Here is a 26,353-nt window from a genome sequence, read left to right as displayed (position 1 = left end):
ATAATACACTCTGGTTAGTCTGTAATATTTGAGGGAAGATGTACCTGATCTGAATGGACTGCCATAAAAGAAATCAGACAGGCATCGTCGCAGTTTCCAAACTGAGAATCGGCTCATTAAACCTCCCAATTGCTCTGTTATTTGTTCTTTTTCGAACCCACCTTCTGATTCCGATGTAACACAGAGTTCTATAAGTACATAAATGCTTGAGTTAAGTGAAATTGCTTCATCCTGCCTAACTATAAATGTAATTATCTTAGCATGCCTAGCCTCCAACTAGCAAATGTTTCACCCGATCATTGGGAATTTATGAACTGACCAGTGTCATTGGAGTGTCCCTTTAAGAAAGGTTTTTGGCTTATCACATAGCTGCAGTGATGTCAATTTGTGGGTGGAGCTGAGCTGTGGCTATGAGGTTTGTTTTAGTTTCATTCTCAGTTTGACTGCTGTGGACTCAGAAGAAGAAAGAAGTGTTTTTTTCCTGTCTTTCTATGGTTTCATTTTAATGAGCTGTTCCAGTAAAAAAACATCTGGATTATAGCTACCTGCTTTGATAACTTAAAAGATATAGTTTGCTTTCCGGAAGGAGTTAAATCTGCTGGTGAGACGGGATCAGAATCACAGGGAAAGCCAGTCTCATTTGTCATGGGAGTGTCCCTTTAAGAAATGTGTGTTCATCAAATGGCTTCAGTGGGTGGAGCTGGGCTGTGACTTTGGGTTTTAGTTTTGTTTTGAGCTGGGAGTTGGCTGTGGCTCTGAGTTTTACTTTCGGTTTACTCAGTTGGAAGCTGGATTCAGACAAAGAAGGTTTCTCTTGTCTCTCTCTCTCTCTGCATGCTAAAAGGTCTCCAGATCACTTGATAATTTAAAAGTGATAACTGTTTTCTGGAAAGAATTCACACCTACTGTTTTGGTAAAAAGGTTTTTCTGGTATTGGATGTTGTTATCAAATTGAAACAGTTGAAAGGGAAGTTATTAAGGGATATATATATATGGAGAGAACTGTAGCTGTGTGGGGTATTTTTGTTTGTAGTTGATAAAAATGCTAACTCTGTGTTTATAGAAATGTTAACTGAATTCGTAGAATAAACTTTGTTTTTGATTAAAAGTGCTTAAGGCCTTTGTTGAATAACACCTGAAAGGTAGGCCCTTATGCTCCTCATAACCAAAATCTATAAACAGTTGTGGGTTAGGGGAACTCCATGATACACTTTGGTGTTTTTTAAACCCTGGCCCATAACACATTCAAGTGCCAATGCAGAGTGCTGGGCCATGCCCTTGAAAAGGGTTTTTTCGTTTATTGTTTTGAATTGGAACAGTTAAGGGGGAATTCATTAAGTGCTATGCATAGATTACTGTAGCTATGAGGTGTCATTATGTTTGTAATTGATAAAAGTTCTTGCTCATGTTTTTATATATATATATGTTTTTTTTGTTTTGTTTTTTAAATTTAGAGTACCCAATTATTTTTTTCCAATTAAGGGGCAATTTAGCGTGGCCAATCTACCTAGCCTGTACATCTTTGTGTTGTGGGGGCGAAACCCATGGAAACATGGGGAGAATGTGCAAACTCCACATGGACAGTGATATATATATGTTAACTAAGTTCTTAGATTAAAGCCTATTTTTATTAAAGTGTCTAGGAAGACTGATGAATCACACCTGAAGAGTAGGGTCTTGTGCTCATCCTAGCCAAATTTAACATGAACGTTGTAGGTCAGATGGACTTCATAATATACTTTTGAGTTTCTGAGCCCTGGCCCATAACCAAAATTGGGGACTCGTTCGGGATAAATGTCTATCTTTTGTGACTGGGGTTGGCTTAGTGAACTTATAGGCAGTGAGGGGTGAGCATATTTGTGTTTGCTTTTCAGGTGTTGTATTCAAGTATAAATAGGGAATGTGTTGTGGATAATGGCACTCAAAGAGGCTCAGATGTTTTAGGGAGTGGAGAAGGTCAGGTGCAGTACCTTACAAACGGAGACTAAACAAAGGCTTTTCAATTTTGCAAAAACATTTAGTTAACATTGCCTGACAAAGTACGGAAAGAAGGGGTATTTGCGGCGGTAGTTGAGCATTTAAAATTGCCTGAGACACAGTCAGAATGACAGGAAATGGCAAGATTTCAATTACAGATAAAGCAGCTTGAGCATGAAAAACAATTAAAGCAACTTGAATTCGAAATGAGGGAAAAGAAAGAACTGTCCTTGTTGAACAAAAAGAAAAGGAGAGAGAGGAAAGGGAAAAAGAACAAATAACCCTAGCAGAACAAAATGCGAGAGAAAGGGAGATACAGATCAGGGAAAATAAAAAGGGAGAGAGGAAAAAGAAAAAGAGAGAGACATTGAACTTCAGAAACTGGCCATGAAACATGAACGTCAGTTAAAATTGGCGGAGATAAAAAGAAACGTACAGTCTGAGGAAAGTGATGAGGATAGTGAGACAGAACAAGAGCGTCATAATCAAAGGTTTGGTGGGGATTTATTTAAATATGTCCAAGCATTGCTAAGGTTTGATGAGAAGGATGTAGAAGCCTTTTTCATTTCATTTGAGAAGGTGGCTAAACAAATGAAATGGCCACAGGACATGTGGGTATTACTGATTTAAGCAAAGTTGGTAGGTAGAGCGAGTGAAGTGTTTGCATCACTATCAGAGGAGGTATCTAGGACCTATGAGGAGGTAAAAAAATCCATCTTAGGTGCATATGAACTAGTGCCTGAAGCCTACAGAAAAAGGTTTAGAAATTTAAGGAAGGAATCTGGTCAAACATACACAGAAAGGATCAAACAGAGTAATTTTGATAGATGGATAAGGGCTTTGAAAATAGACCAAGCATAACAAGCTCTTAGAGAAATGATAACTTTGGAGGAGTTGAAAAATCCAATTCCTAGGGCAGCACGGTGGCACAGTGGGTAGTACTGCTGCCTCATGGCGCCGAGGTCCCAGATTCGATCCCGGCTCTGGGTCACTGTCCATGTGAAGTTTGCACATTCTCCACATGTTTGTGTGGGTTTCGCCCCCACAACCCAAAAGATGTGCAGGCTAGGTGGATTGGCCATGCTAAATTGCCCCTTAATTGGAAAAAATGAATTGGGTACTCTAAATTTATATTGAAAAAAATAATAATTCAATTCCTAATGTAGTGAAAACTCACGTGGAAGAGCAGAGGGCTAAAACTGCGAGATTAGCAGCAGAAATGGCAGATGATTAGAAATTAGTTCAGAAATCAAAGTTTGATATCCGACATCAGTTTCAGCCTGTGAGGGGTAGAAACTGGGGGGGAAAAAAATACTCAAGTGGTAAAGGTAAAGGGGATCTGATGGCAGATAATAAGGAGAGTGTACCTCAGATTAAAAAATAAATCTAGGAGGGTGGAAGAGAATTGAAAAGTTTCAGATGTTTTTACTGTAATAAACTAGGCCATGTAAAGTCGCAGTGTTGGGGGTTGAAGAAAAGCACTGGGAAGGCTGATGTGGTAAAACAGGATAAGACAGTGGGGTTTGTTAAAGTGATAAAGATAAGCCCAAAGGTAAGCGAAGAAGGTGCAAAATAATGTACAGCCTGATCAAGATGTGATTGATAAGAAGATGCCAGATCTCTTTAAAGAATCTACTTGTGTGGGTAATGTTTACTCATGTGTACCAGGAGGAGTAGGTAAAGAAGTCAAAATATTAAGAGATACGGGAGCAAGTCAATCTTTGATGGTAAGAACATAGAAAATACAGCACAGAACAGGCCCTTCGGCCCACGATGTTGTGCCGAACCTTTGTCCTAGATTAATCATAGATTATCATTGAATTTACAGTGCAGAAGGAGGCCACTCGGCCCCTCGAGTCTGCACCGGCCCCTGGAAAGAGCACCCCACCCAAACCCAACACCTCCACCCAACACCAAGGGCAATTTGGACATTAAGGGCAATTTATCATTGGCCAATGCACCCAACCCGCACATCTTTGGACTGTGGGAGGAAACCGGAGCACCCGGAGGAAACCCACGCAGACACGGGGAGGACGTGCAGACTTCGCACAGACAATGACCCAAGCCGGAATCGAACCTGGGACCATGGAGCTGTGAAGCAATTGTGCTATCCACAATGCTACCGTGCTGCCCTTAAGAACAAATAAATCTACACTATATCATTTTACCGTACTCCATGTACCTATCCAATAGCTGCTTGAAGGTCCCTAATGTTTCCGACTCAACTACTTCCACAGGCAGTGCATTCCATGCCCCCACTACTCTCTGGGTAAAGAACCTACCTCTGATATCCCTCCTATATCTTCCACCTTTCACCTTAAATTTATGTCCCCTTGTAATGGTTTGTTCCACCGGGGAAAAAGTCTCTGACTGTCTACTCTATCTATTCCCCTGATCATCTTATAAACCTCTATCAAGTCGCCCCTCATCCTTCTCCGCTCTAATGAGAAAAGGCCTAGCACCCTCAACCTTTCCTCGTAAGACCTACTCTCCATTCCAGGCAACATCCTGGTAAATCTTCTTTGCACCTTTTCCAGAGCTTCCACATCCTTCCTAAAATGAGGCGACCAGAACTGTACACAGTACTCCAAATGTGGCCTTACCAAAGTTTTGTACAGCTGCATCATCACCTCACGGCTCTTATATTCAATCCCTCTGTTAATGAACGCGAGCACACCATAGGCCTTCTTCACAGCTCTATCCACTTGAGTGGCAACTTTCAAAGATGTATGAACATAGACCCCAAGATCTCTCTGCTCCTCCACATTGCCAAGAACTCTACCGTTAACCCTGTATTCCGCATTCATATTTGTCCTTCCAAAATGGACAACCTCACACTTTTCAGGGTTAAACTCCATCTGCCATTTCTCAGCCCAGCTCTGCATCCTATCTACGTCTCTTTGCAGCCGACAACAGCCCTCCTTACTATCCACAACTCCACCAATCTTCGTATTGTCTGCAAATTTACTGACCCACCCTTCAACTTCCTCATCCAAGTCATTAATGAAAATCACAAACAGCAGAGGACCCAGAACTGATCCCTGCGGTACGCCACTGGTAACTGGGATCCAGGCTGAATATTTGCCATCCACCACCACTCTCTGACTTCTATCGGTTAGCCAGTTCGTTATCCAACTGGCCAAATTTCCCACTATCCCATGCCTCCTTACTTTCTGCATAAGCCTACCATGGGGAACTTTATCAAATGCCTTACTAAAATCCATGTACACTACATCCACTGCTTTACCTTCATCCACATGCTTGGTCACCTCCTCAAAGAATTCAATAAGACTTGTAAGGCAAGACCTACCCCTCACAAATCCGTGCTGACTATCCCTAATCAAGCAGTGTCTTTCCAGATGCTCAGAAATCCTATCCTTCAGTACCCTTTCCATTACTTTGCCTACCACCGAAGTAAGACTAACTGGCCTGTAATTCCCAGGGTTATCCCTAGTTCCTTTTTTGAACAGGGGCACGACATTCGCCACTCTCCAATCCCCTGGTACCACCCCTGTTGACAGTGAGGACGAAAAGATAATTGCCAACGGCTCTGCAATTTCATCTCTTGCTTCCCATAGAATCCTTGGATATATCCCGTCAGGCCCAGGGGACTTGTCTATCCTCAAGTTTTTCAAAATGCCCAACACATCTTCCTTCCTAACAAGTATTTCCTCGAGCTTACCAATCTGTTTCACACTGTCCTCTCCAACAATATCGCCCCTCTCATTTGTAAATACAGAAGAAAAGTACTCGTTCAAGACCTCTCCTATCTCTTCAGACTCAATACACAATCTCCCGCTACTGTCCTTGATCGGACCTACCCTCGCTCTAGTCATTCTCATATTTCTCACATATGTGTAAAAGTCTTGGGGTTTTCCTTGATCCTACCCGCCAAAGATTGTTCATGCCCTCTCTCAGCTCTCCTAATCCCTTTCTTCAGTTCCCTCCTGGCTATCTTGTATCCCTCCAATGCCCTGTCTGAACCTTGTTTCCTCAGCCTTACATAAGTCACCTTTTTCCTCTTAACAAGACATTCAACCTCTCTTGTCAACCATGGTTCCCTCACTCGACCATCTCTTCCCTGCCTGACAGGGACATACATATCAAGGACACGTAGCACCTGTTCCTTGAACAAGTTCCACATTTCACTTGTGTCCTTCCCTGCCAGCCTATGTTCCCAACTTATGCACTTCAATTCTTGTCTGACAACATCGTATTTACCCTTCCCCCAATTGTAAACCTTGCCCTGTTGCACGTACCTATCCCTCTCCATTACTAAAGTGAAAGTCACAGAATTGTGGTCACTATCTCCAAAGTTCTCCCCCACTAACAAATCTATTACTTGCCCTGGTTCATTACCCAGTACGAAATCCAATATTGCCCCTCCTCTGGTCGGACAATCTACATACTGTGTTAGAAAAGCTTCCTGGACACACTGCACAAACACCACGCCATCCAAACTATTTGATCTAAAGAGTTTCCACTCAATATTTGGGAAGTTAAAGTCGCCCATGACTACTACCCTATGACTTCTGCACCTTTCCAAAATCTGTTTCCCAATCTGTTCCTCCACATCTCTGTTACTATTGGGGGGCCTATAGAAAACTCCTAACAAGGTGACTGCTCCTTTCCTATTTCTGACTTCAACCCATACTACCTCAATAGGGTGATACTCCTCGAACTGCCTTTCTGCAGCTGTTATTCTATCTCTAAGAGATGAGGAGTTATGTACTTTGAGAGGAAAATTGCCACAAAAGATGATAATATGTGGAATTCAGGGTGAGAAGAGTAGTGTTCCATTATATAAGGAGGTTGGAGAGTCCAGTGAAAAGTGGTGAAGTAGTAGTAGGAGTAATAGAGAAACTATCTTGTCCAGGAATACAGTTTATCTTGGGTAATGATATAGCTGGGTCGCAGGTAGGAGTGATGCCTACTGTGATTGTTAAGCTAGTGCAAATTCAAACAACTGAATTGTTGAAGGACGAATATCCTGGGACTTTTCCTGATTGTGTCGTATAATTTCATAGAATTTACAATGCCGAAGGAGGCCATTCGGCCCATCGAGTCTGCACCGGCTCTTGGAAAGAGCACCCCACCCTAGGTCAACACCTCCACCCTATCCCCATAACCCAGTAACCCCACCCAACACTAAGGGCAATTTTGGACACTAAGGACAATTTATCATGGCCAATCCACCTAACCTGCACATCTTTGGACTGTGGGAGGAAACCGGAGCACCCGGAGGAAACCCACGCACACACGGGGAGGATGAGCAGACTCCGCACAGACAGTGACCCAAGCCGGAATCGAACCTGGGACCCTGGAGCTGTGAAGCAATTGTGCTATCCTCAATGCTACCGTGCTGCCACGGTAAGGTTGCAAAGTCACAGGTTCAGACAAGAGGAGAAATCAAAGAGTGAAGATAAAGTTGAAGTTCAATTATCAGAAACGATTTTTGATCAGATGGTTGAAAAAGAACAGGTGGAGAATGAGGTCGATCAAGTGATATTGCCAGTAGGGTATAGAAAGGAGGTGTTACAAGTAGCACGAGGTACCAGTAGGCGGTCATTTGGGAGTCAGGAAAACTCAAATTAAAATACAAATACATTTTTATTGGCCTGCACTACATAAAGATGTAGTTAAATTTGTCGATCGTGTCACACATGTCAAGCGATAGGGAAACCTCAAGCGGTGATAAAACCAGAGCTCTTATGCCCATTCTAGCATTTGAGGAACCTTTTACAAGGGTCTTAATTGATTGCGTAGGACTGCTTCCTAAAATGAAAAGTGGGAACCAATGTCTTTTGACTATAATGGATGTGTCTACTAGGTTTCCAGAGGCCATTCCAGTACACAATATTACAGCTAAAACATTTGTGGAGAAGTTACTTAATTCTTTACTAGATATGGACTACTCACAGAAATACAATTGGATCAAGGATCAAATGTTACCTCGAGGTTATTCAAGGAGGTTATGGATAGCTTAGGAGTAAAACAATTTAAATCAACTGCGTACCATCCAGAATCGCAGGGAGCGTTAGAACGGTGGCATCAGACGTTAAAGACAATGTTGAGGGCTTATTGTCAAGTTTATCCAGAGGATTGGGATAAAGGAATTCCATTCGTATTGTTTGCAATTAGGGATGTACCGAATGAGTCAACCAAATTCAGTCCTTTTGAACTAAATTTTGGTTATGAGGTAAGAGGACCACTTAAATTGATTAAGGAGAAATTGTTGAGTGAGCAGTCTGAAACTACATTATTGGATTACTTGTCAAATTTTAGGGAACGATTAAATCGAGCAAGTGAATTGCCTGCACAACATTTAAAAGTTGCACAGCATGTGATGAAACAGGTAGCGAGCAAGAAAGCAAAAGTTTGTAGTTTGCTAGTGGAGATAAAGTTTTAGTATTGTTACCAGTGGTAGGTGAACCTTTAAAAGCAAGGTTTTGTGGATCTTATCAGATTTAAAGGGAATTGAGTGAGGTGTATTATTTAGTAAGAATGCCAGATAGAAGGAAAACTCATAGAGTGTGTCATGTGAATATGCTTAAAAGGTATTTTGAAAGAGAAGGAGAGCAAACTGAGGAGGTTTTAGTGAAGAACCAAATCCAGATGACTCTGAATTTGACATTCCTCAAATTAAACTGGATAATAAGGATGTTCTTAAAAATTGGAATAAATTATTGAATTACCTTCCAGAGGAAAAACAAACTGACCTGAAAGAGCTATTAATATCACATGGGCAAGTTTGTGGAAATAGGTTGGGAAGTACTAAAATGGTTATACATGATCTAGATGTGGGAAATGCTGTTCCAATGAAACAACGTCCATATAGACTTAACCCTCTAAAATTGGCACAAGTTCAAAAAGAAATTGAAAGTATGCTTAAAAATGGCATAATTGAAGTGGGTTACAGCCAATGGAGCTCACCCATAGTAATGGTACCGAAACTGGACGGTACCCAATGATTGTGTGTGGATTATAAAAAGGTTAATGCAGTTAGAAGAACAGATTCTTATCCTATCCCATGGTTGGAGGACTGCCTTGAGAAGATGAGACAATCAGCTTTTATCTCCAAACTGGATTTACTTAAAGGCTATTGGCAGCTACCTTTTTCCAAAAGGGCGAAGGAGATTTCAGCTTTTGTGATTAAAATGGTATATACCAATTCAAAGTTATGCCATTTGGCATGAAAAATGCCCCAGCTACATTTCAACAGTTAACTAACAAAGTCATTTCAGGATTACCCAATTGTGCAGTGTACACAGACGATCTGGTGATTTTTAGTCAGACATGGAAAGAACATTTGAAGCATCTATTGGAGTTATTCGATCAACTTCAGGAGGCGGGTTTGGTACCTAGTCAAAAGTAAGTTTGGAAAAGCCCAAGTCATGTTTCTTGGCCATACAATTTGACATGGACAAATGACCCCACGGGATGTGAAAACAAAAGTTATTGGGGAGTTTCCAATACCCTCGACACAAAGGGAAATAATGAGATTTCTTGGCATGAATGGTTTTTACCTTAAATTTGTGCCAGATTTTAGCAGCGTAGTTGCTCCACTGACAGACTTGCTGAAGAAAAGTAGCAAATTTCAGTGGATGGCAGAGTATCAACAGACATTTGATGACCTGAATGCTGTGTTAACCACTGCTCCTGTGTTGGCCACCCAAAATTACGCAAAACCATTCAAGGTGTTTATTGATGCGAGTGATGTGGATGTAGGTGCCGTGCTCTTGCAAGAAGACGGCAAAGGAAGAGAGTGGCCTATTGGGTATTTTTCCAAAAAATTAAATGATCACCAGAGGAGGTATTCAACAATTGAAAAGAGACTTTGAGCTTGTTGCTGGCTATGCAAAATTTTAACATTTATGTTACCAGCAAGTCGTGTGAAACAATTATATATATATTGTTCATAATCCATTGATGTTTTTGGAGAAATTCAAGAATAAAAATGCCAGACTATTTCGATGGAGTTTATTATTACAACCATTTAATTTAAAACTTATACATGTGGCAGGACGAGAAAACGTGACAGACGATGCTTTGTCACGAATGTGATGAAGAGAAGCAGGTTCGATGGTGAAAAACAAAGAACTGAAATGGACTGTTTTATTGCACATGTTTGCCTGTTTTGATGTTTTAAAATGTATGTAAGTTTATTGTCAAGTGTTAGGAATGGGCAAGTGAAAAGGTGAAAAATGAAACCATCTTTGAAGTTGATGGTTTATTTTCTTGTCTTGGGGTGAGGTGTCATGGGAGTGTCCTTTAAAGAAAGATTTTTGGCTTATCACATGGTTTCAGTGATGTCATTTTGTGGGTTGAGCTGAGCTGTGGCTGTGAGGTTTGTTTTAGTTTCTTTTTCAGTTTGGCTGCTGTGGACTCAGAAGGAGAAAGAAGTGTGTTTTTCCTGTCTTTCTATGGTTTCATTTTAAAGAGTTGTTCTAGTAAATAAAAACGTTTATTATAGCTACCTGCTTTGGTAAATTTAAAAGATATTGTTTGATTTCCGGAAGGAGTTAAATCTGCTGGTGAGAAGGGATCAGAATCATAGGGAAAGCCAGTCTCATTCAAGTGCCAATGCAGAGTGCTGGGCCATGTCCTTGAAAAGGGGTTTTTGGTTTATTGGATTTTGTTTCTGAATTGGAACAGTTAAAGGGGAATTCATTACGTTTTACACATAGATTACCATAGCTGTGTGGTGTCTTTATATTTGTAATTGATAAAAGTTCTTACTGCCTGTTTAACTAAGTTCTTAGAATAAAGCTTGTTTTGATTAAAGTGTCGAGGAAGACTGATGAATCACACCTGAAGGGAAGGCTCTTGTGCTCATCCTAGCCAAATTCAACATAAAGGTCAGGTGGACTTCATAATATACTTTGGAGTTTCTAAGCTCAGGCCCATAACACCAGTTTGTGATAGGAAAGCATTTTTTTAAAGCTCTTAAAACAATGTTTGGGGTTAATCAAAAATGAAACCATAGAAATACAGGATGCAAGTATCAGTAATTAACCATGTTCTATATTTAAACTAAATAAACGGAAGTAACTAATTAGTCACCACAGAAATGATCTAAGAGTGCATTGAAGAATAATTCTGTATTGACTCAAGGCAGCTTTAAAGGAATATAGACAATCTTTGCTTACCAAAATGTCCATCCAAATGGATGTAGAGTTCAAACACACTAAATGCAATTGTTGTGTGAGCTGGGATAACAATAGCTTTGTCACATCCTTTATGATTCCGTCCATCATCAATCTGAAACTAGAGTGGGTATCATAACCAGAACTCTCTTTGTGCATTCACAGACCAAAATCACATACAGTTATACTGAAATATCTGAATTTGATTCTTACCAAAAATATGAAAACCTTTTATTTATGCTATTTTCTCCTTTCAATTCTGAGCAATAATATCTGATTACTAGCAACACTGTTGCGTTGTACACAAACAAGTATATTATTTTAGGATCAATAGTAAAGCTGGTCATTCTTAGAGAATTCCAATATTGGAGTCCACAGAAAATGGTTCCTTAGCACCAAACCAGATTAAAAAGAAAAATCTGAATGCTATTTATACTTGTGGTTCGGATAAGTGTTGTAGCAACACAAGTCAAATTAGAACAGACTTGGAATTGGAGGTGAAAACCAGCATCAATAAGTTTTAATACAAGCATTCATGATACCATTACACTGTAATAAATTAAAACATGAAACATAATTAAAAATCAGCAATGAATTAATTGGGCAATTCATAACTACACACAGTATGTTGTCTAATCTACCTTTCTCACATCCTCCCAATGCAAGTGCCAGACATTTCACTCCCCTCTCCTTTATTTATTTATTTTAATGTGCTTTATTCCAAACATATTCAAAAGTACAAAGACATAAATCAAAAACCATTACCCACATCCCACAGTTCATAGTTTGTGCAAGTTTTTTCCCCTTTTCATCCCCCCCACGATGAACAATTCCTCAAACATGGTCATGAACAGTCCCCACCGCGTCTCAAAGCCCTGCGTTTATCCCCTCAGTTCAAACTTGATCTTTTCCAGCCGGTGAAAGTCGCACAAGTCCTCCAGCCAGGCTGCCACCCCCGGTGATGTTGTCAACCACCATTGCAAAAGAATCCTTTGCCGGGCAACAAGATAGGCGAAGGCCACAGCATCTGCCCCCCCCCCCCCCCCACACACACACACACCTCCCCTCCATCAGCTCTGGCATTTCCAATACCCAAAAAAACGCCACCATGGTGTCCAGCCCAGCCTCCTCTCCCATAATCTTTGATTGTGTTCCGAACACCCCCTCCCTGTATTTCTTTAACTTCTCGCAGCCTCAAAACATATGAGCATGGTTTGCTGTCCTCGCCTACACTTCTAACACTCATCTGCACCCGCCTGGAAGAACCCATTTATCCTCGGCCGAGGAGGTCAAATTCATCCTGCGCATTGCCTCACTCCACACTCCCTATCCTATCAACCTCCCAGCTCCTTCTCCTATTTGTTCTTGATCCTCACCACCTGCGCATCCCCCTGCTATCCCAGCCAACCGTATATATCACCAATCCTGCACTCCCCCTCCACATCTGGGAGCAGCAACCGCTCCAAAAGGGTATACTCCAGCAGCTGGGAAACCCTCTCCATTCCTTCCGCACAAAGTCCCTCACGTTTTAATAATCTTTATTAATGTAAATCCCCTAGTCACCACATTCCGGCGCCTGTTCAGGTACACTGAAGGAGAATTCAGAATGTCCAATTCACCTAATGAGCACGTTTTTTGGGTATTGTGGGAGGAAACCGGAACACCCGGAGGAAACCCGCGCAGACACGGGGAGAACGTGCAGACTCCACACAGACAGTGACCCAAGCCAGGAATAGAACCTGTGTCCCTGGCGTAGTGAAGCAATAGTGCTAACCACTGTGCTACCGTGCCATCCATATCCCTGAATTCACTTCCCTTTGGCAGCTGGACCCTCTCCCGCAGCTCTTTCAGACTTGCAGACCTCTCCTCCAGGTATATATCGCTCACCCACACCAACCCCGTCTCTCTCCACCTCCTATACATGTCATCCGTCTCTCCGGCTTAAACCCGTGGTTCTCACAAAAGTGGTTTTATCGACATCCCCTAGACCCTAAAGTGTCTCCTCAATTGGTTCCACACCCTAATCGTGGACTGTACGACCGGGCTCTCTGTGTACCTCCTCGGTGCCAGCGGAAGCTATGCCGTCACCATGGCCCTCAGGCTGAACCCTCTACAGGACTCCTCCTTCCTAATCCACTCTAACTCCTCTCCTTCCTACCACCACTTCACCTTTTTGGCATTCACCGCCCAATACTAATGCAACAGGTTTGGTAGCACCCTTTCTGCCTCTGCCTCTGTAATAGGGCCCTTTTCACCCTAGGTACCTTCCGCGTCCATATATACTCCAAAATCGCTGCATCCAGTTTCCGGAAAAAGGCCTTTGGGATGAAGATTGGGGGGGTCTGGAATACAAACAGGAACTTTGGCAGAACGTTCATTTTTCCAACCTGGATCCTCCCTACCAATGTCCAGTGTAACGTATCCCATCTCCTAAAGTCACCTCTAATTTCCTTCACTGACATTGTCAGGTTCCACTTCTACATCATCGACCACTCCCCCATCACCTGAACATCCAAATACCTGAACCTGTCCCTGGCTACCTTAAATGGCAACACTCCAAGATTGGCACCTCGACCTGCCGCATTCACTGGAAACACCTCACTCTTTCCGACATTCAACTTAGCCCACAAAAGCCCTGAACCTCTCTCGTATGTCTGTAATTCGCCCCATACTCTCCAAAGGGTCCAACACGAACAGCAGCAGGTTTTCTGTGTACAGCGGCACCCAGTGGTCCTTACTCCCCCTCACTATCCCCTCTAAGGGTTATAGCCAAGGGCTTTATCGCCAGCACTAACAACAGTAGTGTCACCGGACACCCTTCATTCCCCTATGCAACCCAAAGCTCCGTGAACTCATCTCATTTGTTCGTACACTTGCCACTGGGGCCACATAAAACAGACGTACCCATGCCAGAAACTTCGGGCCAAACCCAAACTTTCCCAGAATCTCAAACAGGTACCACCACTCCACCCTGTCTAAAGCCTTCTCAGTCCATGGAGACCACCATCTCCGGCACCCGCCCGTTCGACCGGGTCATCATGTTTAATAACCGCCTGATGTTACTGGAAAGCTGCCTGCCCTTTACGAAACCCGTTTGGTCCTCTGCGACCACCCCGGGAATGCATCTTTCCATCCTCCCGCCATTAAAGGCCAACATTTTCACATCCGTGTTTAGCAGTGAAATGAGCCTGTATGACCCACACTCCAACAGGTCATTCCCCTTCTTCAGGATTAGCGTAATCAACACCTGGGTCAGTGTCTCTGGTAGCACCCCCTTCTCCAGTACCTCCCTAAACATCGCCAGAAAATGTGATGCCAACACCTTCACAAACCCCTTATAGAACTCCACCGGGTAGCCTTCTAGCCGCGGGGCCTTCCCCGACTTCATTCCTTTTATGCTTTCCATCACCTCTCTCAACCCTAATAGCTCCTCCAGCACCTGCCACCTCTCCGTATCCAGCCAAGGGAATTCCAGCCCCTCCAAAAACCGCCCCATATCCCCTTCCTCACCCCCCTAGATTGGCCCCATACAATTTCTCATAATACACCCTGAATGCCTCATTTATTCTCCCAGCTCCAACACTACCACCCCCTTCCCTGTCCGTACTCTCATTATTTCTCTGGACGCGGCCTGCCTCCGTAGCTGATGGGCTAGCATGCAGCTCACCCTCTCTCCATATTTATACTGCACACCCCTCTCCCTTTGTAGCTGCCCAACAGCCTTTCCCATCATCAGCCTGTCTAACTGCCCTTGTAACTTCTTTCTCTTTGCCAATCCCTCCATGGTGGGGTCCCTGGAATATTCCCTGTCCATCTCGACTACCTTATTCAATAATCGTCCATACTCATCTCTCCTCCTCTTATCTCCGTGCGTCTTGAATGAGATAATCTCCCCCTGAACCACCGCCTTCAATGCCTCCCAGAATGTTGCCGACGGTACCTCCCCATTTTGGTTCAGCTCCACGTAGTCCTTAATCACCAACCGCACCTTAGCGCAGAACCCCCTGTTCACTAGCAGCCCCGAGTCTAGCCTATATCCAGCCTCTGTTTCCACCTTGCGCTAAGTTGAAACTCCAGCCAAAACAGCCCATGGTCAGAGATCACGATACCCGCCTACGCCGCCCCCAACACCTCTCGGCTCACCACAAAAATATTAATTCTGGAATATACTTTGTACATGTGCGAGAAGAAGGAGAACTCCCTCTCCCCTGGTTCTTAAATATCCATGGTGTGGTATTATCATACTTATCAGCATTACAAGGGTTAATGTAGTATCATGAATAGCCACTAGAGGGAGCTGCGGATACTACCATGTAAAGCAATGATGCTAGACCTTAGGGGAGGAGTGTAAGCAGGAGACAGTTAGTGAAGGTCATAAGAGCAGTTAGTGTGAGTAGGTAAGATTATAGTTTATACCAGTAGTGAGATTAGCAGTAGATGAGTACTCTAAAGGACTAACTGTCGAAACCCAATTTAGTAGTGTAAATAAAAACATAGTTTTGTTTAAGTAAAAGTTATACCGTGGTCTTTGTGGAACACTACGTAAACCATCCTAAATACAAAGAACACCACATGGTACCAGGAGTCTATTCATTGAAAGACATAGTAATTAGATTAGTTTAGAATAGCATTGGAGATTGAAGAAAGCAATCCAGTAGCTGCAACTCAGAAAAAATCTACAGTAAAGACTAATCAGAAGATGGAAGGTCTCATGAAACCTGACCACTTCAAAACACAGAGTAACTATGCCAGAACTGGGCTTTCTTTAAGCAACAGTTCACAGTCGTTATTTCTGCCTCCGCGCTAGAAAATGCATCAGACCAACGTAAGATAGCTCTCCTACTAAACTTGGCTGGACCACAAGCATTAGAGTTATTCAAATCATTTGAATTCAGTGCAGATGAGAAAAAACGTAAATACAGCATGGTGTTACAAAGATGTCCGATTGTGAAAATATTCTACGAACGCTACATGTTAAACAAACAGCTGCAGTACAGAGGAGAGTTTGTAGATTCAGAATTCACAGATCTTAAGCTCCGAGCGCAGTCCGGTAATTTTGCCTCAGGCTCCGAGTCTGTGCTGCAAGATAAAGTTAGACATAGACATAGAACATACAGTGCAGAAGGAGGCCATTCTGCCCATCGAGTCTGCACCGACCCACTTAAGCCCTCACTTCCACCCTATCCCAGTAACCCAGTAACCCCTCCTAACCTTTTGTGGTCACTAAGGGCAATTTACCATGGCCAGTCCACCTAACCCGCACGTCTTTGGACTGTGGGAGGAAACCGGAGCACCCGGGGGAAACCCACGCAAACACAAGGAGAACGTGCAGACTCCGCACAGACAGTGACCCAGCAGGGAATCGAACCTGGGACCCTGGCGCTGTGAAGCCACAGTGCTAATCACTTGTGCTACCGTGCTGCCCGTTTATTCCGTTGTGTTCGGAATAAACGGAGAACGGGTGCGCGAGAAAAATTCAGAAGACCGGTGTTTCTGATTGAAGACGCTATAGATATGTGTAAGGCCAGAGTACAGGCATTGATCGAATATGCTAAATTTGTGGCTAAGGAAAAGAGCGCAAAATCGATAAAGGTGGCTGACGCCATTAATGCTGTGTCGCAGCAAAGAAAACTGGTGGCCATTTGAAAAATGAAAAGTCGCTGATTGTCACGAGTAGGCTTCAGTGAAGTTACTGTGAAAAGCCCCATTTTGATTGTGATGTCACGAGCGTGATGACATGCACACGCTGTGGACAAGTAAAAAGAATGAATTTTTAAAAAGAAATGCTTTGTGCATTCAGACAAACCCTTTAATTTTGTTCTATTATCAAATTTCCATACTCTTGTATGATTCGTTGGTGCAATATGACGTTCACATGTTCTGTCCCTTCCTTTTATTTTATTGTAACAATCAGCCTCAACACTAACCTGCACTCCTACCTTCTCCTTTAACTTTGATTTCCTAATTTTCCATCCAACTGGACACCCCCCGCCCAATATTTAGTTTAAAGCCCTATCTACAGCCCTAGTTTGGTGATTCACCAGGGCTCTGGTCCCAGCATTATTCAGGTGGAGCTATCCCACCAGAACAACTCTCCCCTTCTGCAGTACTGGTACCAATGTCACATTAATTCAAATTCATTTTTCCCACACTGATCTTTAAGCTACGCATTTACCTCTTTAATCTTACTGATCTTGTTACAATTAGCTCATGGCTCAGGTAGTAATCCAGAGATTATTACTTTTTAGGTTCTGCTTTCTAAGTACCTGGGACTCGGGTTTGATTCCAACTTCAGGTGACTATCTGTGTGGAGTTTGTATATTCTCCCCGTGTCTGTGTGGTTTTCCTCCAGGTGCTCCGGTTTTCTCCCACAGCCCAAAGATATGCAGGTTAGGTGGATTGGCCATGCTAAATTGCCCCTAAGTGTCCAAAGGTTAGGTGCGGTTACGGGGATAGGGCGGTGGGTTGGGAGTAGGTAGGGTGCACTGTCGGGATTCTATGAAATTCTATATCTGTGAAGTTTTTTATTCGGTTGTGTTAAAGTGAAAGGGAGTGCTCAGTACCATAGTTTAAGGTATTGTTGCATACAAAAATAGTGCTTTTAGTTTTTATTTTACAGTACAAATATTGGAACATGAAATCCCATTGTATCATCCATTCAGCTATTCACTGGAAGTTCAAATTTCTTTTGAAAAATCAACAGCGTCTACAGAGATCATACATAAGTATTCAATGTACTATGTTAGGTATCTACCTCACAAATAACTACCTGTTTCTTAAATTCTCTCTTTGTTATTGCGTATTTCATCTGCGAACCAAAAGCAACATAAAAAAATAAGGTTTGGGGATGTAACTGGAATTATGCAAAATGAATTAATTCTATGTAATTACATTTTTGTACCAACCACATCATTAACTATAATGGAATTGAAATATGCGGAGACTTACTCGCATTGTTTTTCCTCTCATGCCTGCATGCACAGTGAGTGAGCATTGTCGAGTTGTGCGTATACTTTCCATTACAACACACAACACTGCACGCCGACTTTCTTTCATCTGGCGAACGAGACAATGTTCCACATCAATCTTTCTGAGGGGATATCAAATGGAGGAAGAGGAAGAGAATCCAAAATCACAGAATTCTACAGAACTTCCCTTTGTGCCTGCGATGGCTCTGAGTTAGTCCCATTTCTTCACCCGTTCTCCATACCCATGAATTTAAATAAGAAATACAATCTCGATAATGAAAGATAAATGGCATTCTTTAAGTAATTTATAAATAGCCCTCTGTAATAAATATCTTCCAGTCCCTCGCTTTGTTCTTTTAGTGGACAGATGGCATCCAATTTTGATTCACGAGAAAGTAGGAGTAATTTTTCCCTATTCACCTTCATCATTTTGAATAGTTATATCAGATCCAATCCTGGGGCGGGATTCTCCCGAATCCCCCGATGGCCCGACGCCGGTGTACAAAAATGGCGTGAACCACTCCAGCGATCCTCCGCACTTCCGGGGACTACCCCGACGCCGGAGGGGTTGGCGCTGCGCCAACTGGCGGTGAAGGGCCGGCATGAGTTGGTGCATGCGCAGAACCACCGGCATGGTTCCGCGCATGCACAGACTGGCCGGCGTATTCTTTTAAAAAAAAATATATTTATTAAAGTTTTTTAACACAATTTTTCTCCCTTACAAACAATAACCACCCCCCCGCCCCCCCCCCCCCCCCGTAACAAATAAAACGAGAAATCGCGCAGAGCAAGATATATACATGGCAAAATGATATATTTACACAGCTTTGTACACTGGCCCTCACCTGTACGTGCCAGTTTCCCCAACCCTTCATGTTATCTCTTGCTCATCCACCCTCCCAGGCAGTCTCCCCCCCCCCCCCAGGACGTCCCGCCCCCCCAAGGTTGCTGCTGCTGCTGACCGACCTTCCTCTACCGCTCCGCGAGATAGTCTAGGAACGGTTGCCACCGCCTGTAGAACCCCTGCGCAGACCCTCTCAAGGCGAACTTAATCCTCTCCAACTTTATGTACCCAGCCATATCATTTATCCAGGCCTCCAGGCTGGGGGGCTTCGCCTCCTTCCACATTAGCAAGATCCTTCGCCGGGCTACTAGGGACGCAAAGGCCAGAATGCCGGCCTCTTTCGCCTCCTGCACTCCCGGTTCGTCCACTACTCCAAATATTGCTAGCCCCCAGCTTGGCTTGACCCGGACTTTCACCACCTGAGATATTGCTCCCGCCACTCCTCTCCAGAACCCCTCCAGTGCCGGGCATGACCAAAACATATGGACATGGTTCGCCGGGCTCCCTGAGCACCTTCCACATCTGTCCTCTACCCCAAAGAACCTACTCAACCTCGCCCCCGTCAAGTGCGCTCTGTGGACCACCTTAAATTGTATCAGGCTGAGCCTGGCACACGAGGAGGAGGAATTAACCCTACCTAGGGCATCAGCCCACAGACCTTCCTCGATCTCCTCCCCCAGCTCCTCCTCCCATTTACCCTTCAACACTTCTACCAGCGCTTCCCCCTCTTTTTTCAACTCCTGGTGTATTTCCGACACCTTGCCCTCCTCGACCCAAACACCCGAGATCACCCTATCTTGAACTTCTTGTGCCGGGAGCAACGGGAATTCCCTCACCTGTCGCCTCACAAAAACCCTCACCTGCATATATCTAAAGGCATTTCCCGGGGGTAACTCAAACTTCTCCTCCAGTGCCCCTAGGCTCGCAAACGTCCCGTCGATGAACAGCTCCCCCATTCTTCCAATCCCCGCCCGATGCCAGCTCTGGAACCCCCCCGTCCATCTTCCCCGGGACAAACCGGTGGTTACCCCTGATCGGGGACCACACTGATGCTCCCATTGCACACCGGTGCCGTCTCCACTGGCCCCAGATCCTTAGCGTTGCCGCCACCACCAGGCTCGTGGTATATTTTGTCGGCGAGAGCGGCAGCGGTGCGGTCACCAATGCCCCCAGGCTCGTTCCTTTACAGGACGTCATCTCCATCCTCTTCCATGCCGCCCCTTCTCCCTCCATAACCCACTTGCGGATCATCGCCACATTTGCTGCCCAGTAGTAGCTCCCCAGGTTTGGCAGCGCCATCCCTCCTCGGTCCCTACTGCGTTCCAGGAACCCTCTCGTTACTCTCGGGGTCTTATTCGCCCACACAAACCCCATAATACTCCTGCCTACTCTCTTAAAAAAGGCCTCAGTGATCACGATGGGAAGGCACTGAAACACAAACAGAAACCTCGGAAGGACCACCATTTTGACCGACTGCACTCTACCCGCCAGCGAGAGCGGTAACATGTCCCATCCTTTGAAATCCTCCTCCATTTGCTCCACCAACCTCGTCAGATTCAGTTTATGTAGGGTCCCCCAACTCCTGGCTATCTGGATCCCCAGATGCCTAAAGCTCCCCTCCGCCCTCCTCAGCGGTAGGTCCCCTATCCTTCTTTCTTGGTCCCCCGCCTGTAATACAAAGAGCTCACTCTTCCCTACATTGAGCTTATAGCCCGAAAACTCCCCAAACTCCCTTAGAGTCTGCATGACCTCCACCATCCCCTCCATTGGATCCGCCACGTACAGCAACAGGTCATCCGCATATAGCGACACCCGATGCTCTTCTCCCCTTCGGACCACCCCCCTCCATTTATTAGACTCCCTCAATGACATGGTCAATGGTTCGATCGCCAATGCGAACAACAGGGGGGACAGGGGGCACCCCTGCCTCGTCCCTCGGTACAGTCGAAAGTACTCCGATCTTCGTCGGTTCATCACTACACTCGCCACCGGGGCTCTGTAAAGGAGCTTAACCCAATTGATAAACCCGACCCCGAACCCATACCTACGCAGCACCTCCCAGAGGTACTCCCACTCTACTCGGTCAAAGGCCTTCTCCGCGTCCATAGCTGCCACTATCTCCGCCTCTCCCTCCTCCGATGGCATCATTATCACGTTTAAGAGCCGCCGCACATTGGTGTTTAGTTGCCTGCCCTTTACAAATCCCGTCTGGTCCTCGTGGATTACCCCCGGGACACAGTCCTCGATCCTCGTGGCCAGCACTTTTGCCAGCAACTTTGCATCCACATTGAGGAGCGAGATCGGCCTGTACGATCCACATTGCAGTGGGTCCTTGTCCCACTTTAGGATCAAAGAAATTGTCGCTTCCGACATTGTCGGGGGCAGGGTCCCCTCCTCTCTTGCCTCATTAAAGGTCCTCACCAGTAGCGGGGCCAACAGGTCTGCGTACTTCCTGTAGAACTCCACCGGGAATCCGTCCGGTCCCGGGGCCTTCCCCGCCTGCATACTCCCCAAACCCTTGCTCAGCTCCTCCAACCCAATTGGTGCTCCCAAACCAGCCACCTCTTGCTCCTCCACCCTCGGGAATCTCAGCTGATCTAGGAATCATCTCATCCCCTCTTCCCCCGCTGGGGGCTGGGTTCTGTACAGCTCTTCATAAAAGGCCTTGAATACCTCGTTTATTTTCGTCGCACTCCGAACCGTGGCTCCCCTTCCATCTTTGACTCCCCCTATTTCCCTCGCTGCCATCCTCTTACGGAGCTGGTGTGCCAGCATCCGACTAGCCTTTTCCCCATACTCGTAGGTCGCCCCCTGCGCTTTCCTCCACTGTGCCTCCGCCTTCCCCGTGGTCAACAGGTCAAACTCCGTCTGGAGCCGTCGTCTTTCCCCAAGTAATCTTTCCTCCGGGGCCTCTGCGTATCTTCTGTCCACTCTCAAAATCTCCCCCACTAACCTCTCCCTTTCCATACCCTCTGTCTTCTCCCTATGAGCCCTAATGGAAATTAGCTCTCCCCTGATCACCGCCTTCAACGCCTCCCATACCACCCCCACCCGCACCTCCCCGTTGTCGTTGGCCTCCAAGTACCTTTCGATACACCCCCTCACCTTCCCACACACCACCTTGTCCGCCAGCAGTCCCACATCCATCCGCCACAACGGGCGTTGGTCCCTCTCCTCTCCCAGCTCTAGTTCCACCCAGTGCGGGGCATGGACCGAAACGGCTATAGCCGAATACTCCGTCCCCTCCACCCTCGGGATGAGCGCCCTACCCAGAACAAAGAAATCTATCCGGGAGTAGGCTTTGTGTACATGGAAGAAAGAAGAAAATTCCCTGGCCTGCGGTCTTGCAAACAGCCATGGGTCCACTCCCCCCATCTGATCCATAAACCCCTAAGTACCTTGGCCGCCGCCGGCCTCTTTCCAGTCCTTGATTTGGAGCGGTCCAACACTGTATTGAAGTCCCCTCCCATTATCAAGCCTCCTATCTCCAGGTCTGGAATGCGCCCCAACATGCGCTTCATGAATCCTGCATCATCCCAGTTCGGGGCGTATACGTTTACCAACACCACCCACGTCCCTTGCAGCCTACTGCTCACCATTACACATTGCCCTCCATTGTCCGCTACAATAGTCTTGGCCTCAAATGACACCCGCTTTCCCACCAATATTGCCACCCCTCTGTTCTTCGCGTCCAGTCCCGAGTGGAATACCTGTCCTACTCATCCCTTTCTTAGCCTGACCTGGTCTGCCACCTTCAGGTGTGCCTCTTGGAGCATGGCCACATCCGCCTTCAGTCCCTTTAAGTGCGCGAACACTCGAGCCCTCTTCACCGGCCCATTCAGGCCCCTCACATTCCACGTTATCAGCCGGATTGGAGGGGCTCTCACCCCCCCACCCCCCACTCCCTGCCAACTAGCCATCTCCTTTTCTGGGCCAGTCCCGTGTCCACGCCTCCCTCACCCTCCAGTCCCCCAGAGGGGGGACCCCCGTCCCGACCACCTCTTCTCTCCCCCAGCCCATGTAACATTTCCTGCGTGTGACTGACCCCCTATATACAACAACCATCACACATCAAACCCCCAAACATCACCCCCACCCTCACAAACCCTCAGTTAGAGTCCAACTTTTCGGCTTGTTCAAAGGTCCACGCCTCTTCAGGCGTTTCGAAGTAATAGTGTTGGCCCGTGTATGTGACCCACAGTCGCACTGGCTGCAGCATTCCGAATTTCTCTTCTTTCCGGTACAACGCCGCTTTGGCCCGGTTGAAACCCGCTCTCCGCTTTGCAACCTCCGTGCTCCAGTCCGGGTATATTCGGATCTCTGCATTGTCCCACTTACTGCTCCGCTCCTTCTTGGCCCATCTCAGGACCCACTCTCTGTCCGTGAACCGGTGAAACCTCACCACCATCGCCCTTGGCGGCTCATTTGCCTGGGGCTTCTTCGCCAGCACCCGATGTGCCCCGTCCAACTCCAGCGGCCTCGAAGGGGCCTTCGTGCCCATCATCGAGCATCGTGCTCGCGTATGCCCCAGCATCAGCCCCCTCCACTCCCTCGGGGAGACCCAGGATTCGCAGATTCTTTCTCCTTGACCTGTTCTCCAGGTCTTCGAGTCTTCCCGCCCACCTCTTGGGTAGCGTCTCGTTCTGCTCCACTCTCACCGCCAGGCCCACGAGCTCGTCTTCGTTCTGACTGACTCTTTTCTGTACCTCCTGGATCTTAGCTTCGTGGGCCTTCTGGGTGATCCCGAGTCCTTCAATTGCCGAAAGCATAGGCGCCAGCATCTCCTCGCGCTGCTCCTCGAAGCAGCACTTGATGAACTCCTGCAGCTCCCCTTTGTCCCTGGCCGCCGCCATTTTGTTTTCTTTCCCTCATTTCTCCCGTTGCTCCAGTGCCGCTCCATTGGCCGTTACACTTCTGGTCCGTTTCATAGAAGTTGGAGGGGGACCTCTCGCTTCCCTTCCCCACGGGTTGCGTCAAAAAAAAAAAAAAAAAGTTCAGTTGGGGCTCCTCTAACGAGCCCGAAAGTCCGTGGTAGCGGGAGCTGCCGAATCGTGCTGTACCTCCGGTACAGTCCGGCAGTCGAGAGGGAATCCTTTTGGCAGTGTTCGCTTCACCAGTCTGCCCCAAAAAGTCTATGGAAACTTCTGAAAAAGGTCCGAGAGTCCGTTCCAGACGGGAGCTGCCGAATGCGCGACCTACTCCTCCATGGCCGCCACCGGAAGCCTCGTCCCTGCTTCTTCAATGGCCTTGGTAGATCTTTTCACAGTTGTTCCCTCTGCTGCTAGAATTCACCTTTGATAGAGTCGAGTCAGATTGCAGCTTTAAGCTCGCCCTTCCCCCGCCTGCATGCTGGAAGAGGCCTTTGTCTATTCCTGCAGCTCAAGCAAATCTTTCACTGTTTCTGCCGTGTCTGGTAGCCAAAAGACATAACATTCCTGGGGGACACTGTCAGGGGAATGCTGCAGTTTTCTTCCCACACCGGGAAATGTCAAACAAATGCCGTGGGGGCCCTGTAAAAGAGCCCAAAAGTCCGTTCCAAGCGGGAGCTACCGAATATGCAACCTAGCTCTGCATAGCCGCACCCGGAGGTCCCGGCTGGCGTATTCTTGCGTATGCGCAGGGGGGTGTCTTCTCCGCACCGGCCAAGGCGGAGCCCTACAGAGGCTGCCGTGGAAGGAAGGCGTGCCCACACGGCACATGCCCGTCCGCAGATCGGTGGGCCCCGATCGCGAGCCAGGCAACTGTGGGCCCCCCCCCACCGCGGGCTAGGCCACTGTGCCCCCCCCCTCCCAGGGCCAGATCCCCCGTGCACCCCCGAGGACCGCACCAGCCGGTCTACCAGCCAGGTCCCACCATGTGGGACCATGTCTATTTCACGCCGGCGGGACATGGCCAGAAACCGACGGCCACGAGGCCCATTGGGGTCCGGAAAATTGCCGGTGGGCCGCTGCCAACGGTCCCCGACCGGCGTGGCGTGAACCCGCCCCCGCCTGAAAACCGGCGCTGCATAATACGACAGCCGGCGTCGGAGCGGCGAGGCGGGATTCACGCCGCCCCCCGGGATTCTCCAACCCGGCGGGAGGTCGGAGAATCTGATCCTTGCTGTTCAGTTGAAAATAATTTCAGTTTCTCGAGTCTCCCCTCATAAATGAAGCGCCTCATTCTTGATATCACCCTGGTAAATTTCCATGAATTGATAGTCTTCCTGAAATAGAACATAGATAAGGCCTAACCAATGAGTCGTCCAGGTTTGGCATTAACACCTTGGGCGTGATTCTCCTCTCCCGCGCCGGTTGGGAGAATCTCCTGGCGCGCTATTTTTCCCCGCGACGCCGGTCCGACGCCCTCCCACGATTCACCCAAGCGGCGAGAACGGCCCCGTCGAGTTCTGCGCGGCGCAGGCCGGAGAATTGCCCGGGTCACCCAAAATGGTGATTCTCCGCTACACCCGCTATTCTCCGGCCCGGATGGGCCGAGCGGCCTGCCCAAAACGATGGCTTCCCGCCGGCGCCATGCCATCCACACCTGGTCGCTGCCGGCGGGAACAGCGTGGGAATGCTGGGGGGGGCAGCCTGTGAGGGGACGCGGGGGGTTCTTTCACCGGGGTAGGACTCAAAAGGAGTCTGGCCCGCGATCGGTGCCCACCGATCGGCGGGCCGGCCTTTCTGAAGGAGGACCTCCTTTTCTCCGTTTTCCGCAAAATCCATCCGACATCTTCTTGCGGGGAGGCCTCGGGGAGGACGGTAACTACGCATGTGCGGGTGACGCCAGTTACGCCAGTTACGCGGCGCCGACCGCGTCATTTAAGCGGCGTGCTGACGACGCTGCTTTCGCGACACGCCCCCCTGAGTTTCTCGCGGCCCCAATCTTAGCCCATTTTTGGGCCCTGAATCGGTCGAGATCGGGGCCGTTGCGCATGAACCTCGACGGCGTTCACGACGGCGTGGGCACTTAGTCGAGGGAACGGAGAATCGCGCCCCTTGTTTAAGGCATTGGATACAATCTATATTATCACGGATCTCACATGTCAGGCTTTTGCTACTTTCTATTGAGTCCCTAAGTTTCTCTGTTCCTCGATTCATTTTAATATTTTATCATTTAGTGTATATTTTGTCTCCTTATTCTTTTTTCCAGAATATATCATTTCATATTTCCCTGCATGGAATTTGATCAGACATATATTTGTTAGATTAGCTATCCTGCTGAAATTTGGTTACATGTGACTATTACTTTGACATCCTTGAAGCCCCATGGGATTCCCAAGCCTAGAATCCAGAATTTATTATTAATTGGTGCCTTGTTTCCACTGAAAATGTAATGCAGCACGGTAGCACAGTGGTTAACACTGTTGATTCACAGCACCAGGATACCAGGTTCAATTCCTGCTTGAGTCACTGTCTGTGTGGAGTCTGCACATT

The 26,353-nt window shown here is 46.7% G+C and overlaps 1 protein-coding gene across 3 annotated transcripts in view; it reads right to left on the bottom strand.

Moving 5' to 3' along the window:
* Positions 1–26,353, bottom strand: part of pjvk (pejvakin) — a 50,111-nt gene that overhangs the window by 2,445 nt on the left and 21,313 nt on the right. For 2 of the 3 annotated variants that reach the window (XM_072495055.1, XM_072495056.1), the window contains exons 3-5: positions 18,072–18,213; positions 11,127–11,244; positions 45–188 (exon numbers count right to left, since the gene is read on the bottom strand). In XM_072495055.1, the coding sequence (XP_072351156.1) occupies positions 45–188; positions 11,127–11,244; positions 18,072–18,213 (404 nt within the window). The remainder of the gene's footprint in view (positions 1–44; positions 189–11,126; positions 11,245–18,071; positions 18,214–26,353) is intronic. The other variant, XM_072495057.1, reaches the window with a different exon arrangement.

The sequence above is a fragment of the Scyliorhinus torazame genome, chromosome 2 (assembly GCF_047496885.1).
Source record: "Scyliorhinus torazame isolate Kashiwa2021f chromosome 2, sScyTor2.1, whole genome shotgun sequence".
Classification (NCBI taxonomy): domain Eukaryota; kingdom Metazoa; phylum Chordata; class Chondrichthyes; order Carcharhiniformes; family Scyliorhinidae; genus Scyliorhinus; species Scyliorhinus torazame.
This window is presented reverse-complemented; position numbering and strand designations above follow the sequence as displayed.